Here is a 7244-nt window from a genome sequence, read left to right as displayed (position 1 = left end):
ATTTCTGGCTTGTTTGTGGGTTTTAACATCAGTGATTGAAGCTGAGCGATGATTTTCAATCGTTCGTCCTTGGTACCAAAAACAATCACTTCTGTTTTATCTTTGTTTAATGGAAGAACAGTCTGGCCCATCCAGTTGTTGATTTGTTCAATGCAGTTACCCAGCCCTTGTATGGGATTATAGTCCCTTGGTGATATAGTTATGTAGATTTATGTGTCGTCTGCATAATTATGATAACACACTTCGTTGTTTTCCATAATCTGAGCTAGTGGAAGCATGTAGATGTTGAACAGAAGAGGCCCCAGTATTGAACCTTGGGGAACACCACATGTCATTTTAGTCAGCTCTGATGTGTAATTAGCTACAGACACAAAGTATTCTCGGTCCTTCAAGTAGGATTCAAACCAGTTAAGTGCTCTGCCAGAGAGTCCCACCCAGATGTTTAGTCTTTCTAGTAGTATGGCATGGTCGACCGTGTCGAATGCAGCACTGAGATCCAGTAATACTAAGACTGAAATTCTGCCATTGTCTGTGTTTAAGTGGATGTCGTTGAGAACCTGAATAAGAGCAGTTTCAGTTCTGTGGTGCTGTCGAAAGCCTGACTGGAAGACATCAAAACAGTTATTTACGGCCAAGAAGTTGTTCAGCTGTTGGGAAAATGCTTTTTCAGTTATTTTACTTAACAATGGGAGGTGTGATATTGGCCTATCATTGTTCATTGTAGCGGAGTCTAAACTAGCCTTCTTTAGGAGCGGTTTAATAACTGCAGGTTTTAGGGCTTGTGGGAAGACACCTGAGAGAAGGGATGTGTTCACAATGTGTAAGAGATCAGTGGTCATGCAGTTTGAAAAATTTTATAAAAAGTGTGTTGGTATTATATCCAAGCAGCAGGAAGATGACTTCAGATGTTGTATCATGTCTTCTAGGCTTCTACGGTCGATTGAATGAAATTGTGTCATGATGTTTGGATGGATGTTATTCAGAGAAGGGGACAACACACATCCTGTGGTTGGTGTGGAGGCACTGACTGCTTGTGTAATTTTCTGAATTTTGTCAGTAAAAAAGGAGGTAAATAGATTGCAACTGTGGCTAAGTGGAGAGCAGGGCTGTCCTTCAATCAGGGGATCGAAGGTTCGATCCCCGGCTCTGCGAGTCGCATGTCGATGTGTCCTTGAGCAAGACACTTAACCCCACAACTGCTCCCGTAGCTGAGCCTACAGTGTAGAAATGTGATAGAATCTGAATTGTAAGTCGCTTTGATTAAAAGTGTCTGCTAAATGACTGTAATGTAATGTAATTGCATGCCCAGGTGGATTGGAGCTCAGCAGCTACTGACACTGGAGGGTTTGTTAGCCTGTCGACGGTAGCCAATAAGGCGCGTGTATTGTTATTGTTTTTGGTTATGATGTCAGAGAAGAAGGACTGCCTTGCATTTCCAAATTATAATTGGAAAGTCTCTCTTTATAGATGTCACAGTGAATCTGGAGATTTGTTTTTCACAACCTGCGCTCAGCTTTCCGACTCTCGTTTCTCTATTCTGACCAGCGTGGCATTTCTCCAAGGAGATCTTTGCTTACCCGAGACAACCTTCACTTTAGTGGGTGCAATGGCATCAATAATATTTCTAACTTTAGAATTGAAGCCATCTATAAGCTCACTGACTGAGATACAAGAGACGGCTGGTGTGGAGGAGAACTTCTGAATAAATAGTTCACTGGTGTTTTCAGAGATGTAACGCTTCGTCACAACCTCGGTTTAGACATTTGTGTGCAAGGAGATTGCACTCTCAAAGAAAACACAGAAATGATCAGAGAGTGCAACATCAGTCACAGCAACCTTGGAAATGTTTACACGTTTGGTGATGATTAGGTCCAGAGTGTGCCCCCTGTTGGGGGTGGATCCTGTCACATGCTGAGTGAGATCAAATGGGGATTATCAACATGGATATTAAAATCACCAATAATAACAACACAGTCAAAATCAATACAGATTATAGACAGCAGTTCAGTAAACTCATCAAAGAAGGTTGCACAGTATTTAGGTGGTCTGTAAATGTTAAGGAATAAAGCTTGAGTGGAGTTCAGAGCCACATATTCAAAATAACTAAAATGACCAAAGGACATCTGCTTTACGAAGAGAATCATTAAATAAAATAGCAGCTCCACCTCCTTTCTTATGCGCTCTTGTTTCACTCATGAAACTGAAGTTGTGAGGTGTTGATTCAATCATTTTTTAATTAAAATTTCTTTATTATGCTTATGTTTACTAGTTATTTTTATTATAGTTTGTTTTTACTATGTACTGGCTCTGTGGCACTCTGAGATTTTCCGAATGAAAAGTGCATTGCAAATAAAATGCATTATTATTATTATTATTATTATTAAGAACAGCTGCATGGTTTAACCATGTTTCAGTTAAAAACAAAAAGTCCAGTTTGTGCCTAACAATAAAATCATTGATTAAAAATGTTTTTCCTGACATTTAATAAAGCTAAGTTTAACGTGTTTAAAGCTTTATTTGCCCAATTTATTTGGACAGGCTGACGAGGAATGTATGTTAAGTTTGATAAGTTTGCAGGTTTACTATTGTTTCTTCGCAGCCTCACATTTCTTTTTCTATAAACTATTAGGACAGGAGTTGAGAAGGCTCGCTGCATACAGGGCCCCGACTTCTCCTGGAGAGAGTCATTGGTGTCATTAGCCTTGTAGCCTGGACCCAGAAGATATCAATTATTGCCTTTATGGTTGTGGAGCCGTGGTGGAAGTGGGGGAGGGGCCGGGCGCTCTAACTTCACCGATTGTGTCAAAACTGGCTGAAGATTTAGAGCCAGTGGTGGAGGTGGGGCTGTACGTTAAGGAGAGATTATAGGAGACAAAATGTGAGTGTGGAGAGCGAGTTTGGGTCCAGCAATGACCAGCGCTTTCATGTGGTCAGTGAACTCCAGGTGGGGGGAGGATGGGGAGAGTGTGAGTAGAGAGGAGGGGGACCTGGATGGAGTCTGGGGGGTGGAAGTGGGTGCTGGTGAGGGAGGTAAAGAATCCTTCTCTTGGAGGGGGGGAGAAAGTGGGAGATCAGAGGCGGCCCCTGATGGTGAGGTTGGAGACTCTTCCTCGTGGATCTCCTTAGTTGGGGGCATCCTTCCCGTAAGGTCTTCATGGCGATGCTGTGTGGTTACCTCTTGTTTAGACTCCTCTTGTGTCTTGTCCTTGGCAGTAGCAACAGACGGTTGACGCAGGAAGAAAAATAGGTTGGAGGTAAACAGTTTCACCCCCGACTTGTTCAGGCAAACTCCATGTACCTTAAAAAGATGTCTGCTCTCCCAGAAAAGGTAGAAATTGTTGATAAAATGTACTGAATGTCAGTACATGCAGTTGACAGCCATTTGTTCAGTGCAAACAGCCTGCTGAATCCTTCATCTCCTCCTCTGACTGGTGGAAGAGGACCACTGATAAACACCTCAGCCTTGACAGAGCTGACTGTGTTTAACAGATCAATAAAGTCTCGCTTCAGAACTTCAGACTGTTGTTTCACAATATCACACCTTCTGTATTCACCATGATGTTCTTCACTGTGGGATAGTCAGCCACGATGTCCAGGATTTTGTCTCATGTTCGAGACCATATCTTTCGGAAAGCAGAGTATTTCGGTATTCTTGCTGTACAGTGTTCTGACATCTGACAGCATAGTCACCAACAACCAGAGTCTCAGGCCCAGTCATTAGCTTTCCCTGCGGCCTTTTACTCTCACATTTACTCTCAGTACTTGCCCTGCTTTGAGAAGATAGCTGCTTGTCCAGGCCATCAGATGGAGATTTAGGATCCTGCGACAATGGAGCAAATCTGTTTTGAAGTTGTAGGCTTGGTTGTTGTTCTTTTTGCTGGTTCTACTTTTCTCAGCTGTCCTTGGCTTTGTCCGGCTGAGTGCAGGGGTTGAGGAGGAGTTCTGCCTGTGTGGTAGTGCAGGCCAGCCAGTCGCATCACAAATCTCAGGGAACTGGGCTCTGCCTGTTATCATCTACAGTGATCAGAGAACAATGTCCACACCACTACCACTAAATGTGGGGGGGTCCCACAGGGAAACATTTAAGGGCCACTTTACTTCCTGTTTTGTCAATGACATGAAGTCAGCTTATGATTACAATCCATTCCTTTACGCAGAAGATTCAGCTCTAAAAGTCTCCATCAGGATCAGTTAGAAGTAGTTTAGTTAGCGTCTGGTTAGCAGATCATAAGTTCCATACTCTTTGGGTCAAATGCAGAACTAAAGAAGTGTCCTGGGTTCAGCTGGTAGGAGGAGACTACAAAGTTCCAGTAAAGGAATCCGTTACGTACTAAGTTTTTTTTGTCTATTATGCACCCTGTCTGGGGAGAGTGTGATTTGTACTGTAAAACAACATCTGATCACCACCAGGAGACCCCACACAGCATTGCAGCTGTGTAAATACTATTTATTATACTATAGTATTAAATATATTATTATATGTGTTTACAGGTGTGCTTCCTGGAGTCGGTGGATAAAGCCACACTGTGCTGTCCGCTGTGCAGGAAGAGAGTTTCCACCTGGGCTCGTCTGAACAGCAGGAAGAACACGCTGGTGGACCAGCAGCTGTGGGACCAGATCCAGACCTGCTTCCCTCTGCAGTGTCAGCGCCGCCTCAACGGGCAGGACGCCGCTGAGGAGGAGCCAGGAGGTACCAACACACACAGACATCCCATAATACTGCTGATGATCCTCATAATAAGTGATATCATGAAGCTGGTTGTGTTCATTTATTCTTTATATTATTGGGGAGAGGAGAGTTGTATGTTTGTTGTGTTCTAATAACAATCTGACTTGCAAGAAGCAGCAAGCATATAAACATTGTTTAACATGCACACATTGTTAAACATGCAAACATTGTTAAACATGCACACATTGTTAAACATGCACACATTGTTAAACATGCAAACATTGTTAAACATGCACACATTGTTAAACATGCAAACACGTAAAGCCCTTCACAACCCTAAACCTCCTCCTACCTTTTTGACCTCCTGCATCGACACGCTCCCCCCGCAACCTCAGATCCAACCTCCCAGACTCCAACCTCCTGAAGGGATCCAGAGGGAGGGGGTCAGGGTCCCCTCCCTCTGGATCTCTCTCCTCCAGCTCCTCAGACATTCTCCAACCCTAAAACCTCGTCTGTTTAAATCAACTTTTAACCAGTGAAGTTAGTTATGTATGTTTTTGTTTATTTTTTTTATTTTTATTTTTTTTTATTGTTTGTTTTTAAAAGGGCCTTTGAGTACCTTGTTACAGTAATACAAATAAAATGTATTGTTATTGTGAAATGAGATGAAAATACAGGAAAACTCTGTAGAAACAATAGAATCTCTGAATTCAACAAGTAGCTGCAGAAACACTGGAAAGTGTGTGTGTGTGTGTGTGTGTGTGTGTGTGTGTGTGTGTGTGTGTGTGTGTGTGTGTGTGTGTGTGTGTAGTCTCGGTGTGTTTTCCCAGAGTGAGTCAGCCTGGAGAGCTGAAGCAGGAATATGAGGATCAGGTCACCAAAGTAAGTTTATTCTATAATAATTATTATTTATTATAATTATGTTGTCATAATAATAATTATGATTATTACTATAATAAGTGAGTGTTATTGAGTGATAGGTTGATTTACACACATTTTTATGGGACTAACTGTCCCTTTTAATAAAGTATTTAATCATTACAGACTTTAAGTTCTGGTAGTTTTTATACATTTCTAAATAGATTTCAAGATTGTGTGTTTTCATTGTATTCAAAGGAACAGTGTGTAAGATTTAGAGATCTTTGTGTTTGAGTGCTACCGGTAGAGATGAGTATCTTTACTAGAAGCTACTCTTATCAATACTCTAAATCAGGGGTCTCAAACTCAAGGCCCGCGGGCCGAATGCGGCCCGCCACGTCATTTTATGTGGCTCGTGAATCCGCCAGCAAAAAAAAAAAAAAAGTTAAAAAAATAATTAAAAGTTAGACTTGGTAATAAAAATATCCCCATAGTCGAAGTTATGAGATAGAAAGTCGAAGTTATGAGATATTTAAACACACAGTCATAGAAGCAGCTCTTTGGCTGGTTACCCTACATGTGACATGGAAATGTATTGTGAGTACATTGAAGACTAAACGTGACTTTACAACACGTGAAATACTTCACGTGGGATTGTGCAAACGCACCCTTGAAAGGATTTTAAGCTTTGAACAGTTATTGTAATAACTTGTGTTTGATATTTGTCTTTGCTATTTTCTTTAATAGTTTGATCTTTGATAGAGTAATGTGGGTTTCTTAACGATAAATGAAAAGGATTTAAGTTATAACAGATATGTGCTTAAATATATTTCTACATTTATATAACTGCATGTACAATATTTTAACACTTGAATAAACAATAATCAAATGCAGAGACAGTTATTTACCAATATGTTAGGAGTAGTTACATTTACACAGTCTTACATTTACAACCGGGCCTTTGTGGGCGACTGTGATGCTGATGTGGCCCAGAGTGAAGATGAGTTTGAGACCCCTGCTCTAAATACATGTTTTTAAGAACAGGGATCATTTAAAATCAATTCAAAACAGGATTAGAGTTTATTTATATTTTGAACATAACTAAATATAGTTTCTACAGCAGCAGTAATGTTTACAACAGCAAAGTCGCTTAATAAAGTTAATATTTGACATTCTAGATAAGTTTCCAGTGCGATATTAATACCAGGTTTCAGTTCCTATCCCGACCTTCAGATAACGTAAAAACATGAAAGTCTCTCTGGAGTCGGTGTTTGGTTTGTCCCTTCCGGGCTCCTGTAGAAACCATAAATATGAAGGACTCATTCTGACCTCATGAAAACACAACGACTCTTAGTTTCAGGTGATCGGACACTAATTGTGTTAAATTGTATTCTGATCCTGCTCAGAACATGTCATTCAGTTGGTTCAGGTCCTTGTTGTTGTTGTCAGCTGACGGAGGAGAAGCGAGTACTGGACGAGGAGGAGAGGAGAGCCAGTGAGGAGTTCATCCAGAGTCTGTTGGCTGAGGAGGAGGAGCTGCTGCAGGAGGAGACGAGGAGGCGCCAAGACGACGAGAGTCTGGCCAGACTGATCAGCAGCCAGCTGGTCAGTGTTTCTGTGAATGAAGAACAATATATATATATATATATATATATATATATGTATGTATGTATGTATATATATATATATATATATATATATATGTATGTATGTATGT

The 7244-nt window shown here is 41.0% G+C and overlaps 1 protein-coding gene across 1 annotated transcript; it reads left to right on the top strand.

Annotated features, from left to right (window-relative positions):
- Positions 1-2979: 2979 nt before the first annotated feature.
- Positions 2980-7144, top strand: LOC116378442 (E3 ubiquitin-protein ligase rnf168-like; the record flags this gene model as incomplete). The annotated part of the gene is made up of 3 exons (XM_031840319.1): positions 2980-4690; positions 5481-5551; positions 6977-7144. Coding segments are annotated over exons 1-3 (450 nt in total), but the record flags the coding sequence as incomplete, so codon positions are not given.
- Between the last annotated feature and the right edge of the window lie 100 nt (positions 7145-7244).

Source organism: Anarrhichthys ocellatus, unplaced genomic scaffold (assembly GCF_004355925.1).
Source record: "Anarrhichthys ocellatus isolate YVR2014 unplaced genomic scaffold, GSC_Weel_1.0 scaffold2613, whole genome shotgun sequence".
Taxonomy (NCBI): domain Eukaryota; kingdom Metazoa; phylum Chordata; class Actinopteri; order Perciformes; family Anarhichadidae; genus Anarrhichthys; species Anarrhichthys ocellatus.
The sequence above is the reverse complement of the archived record's forward strand: the minus strand, read 5'-3'. Positions and strand labels throughout refer to the sequence as shown.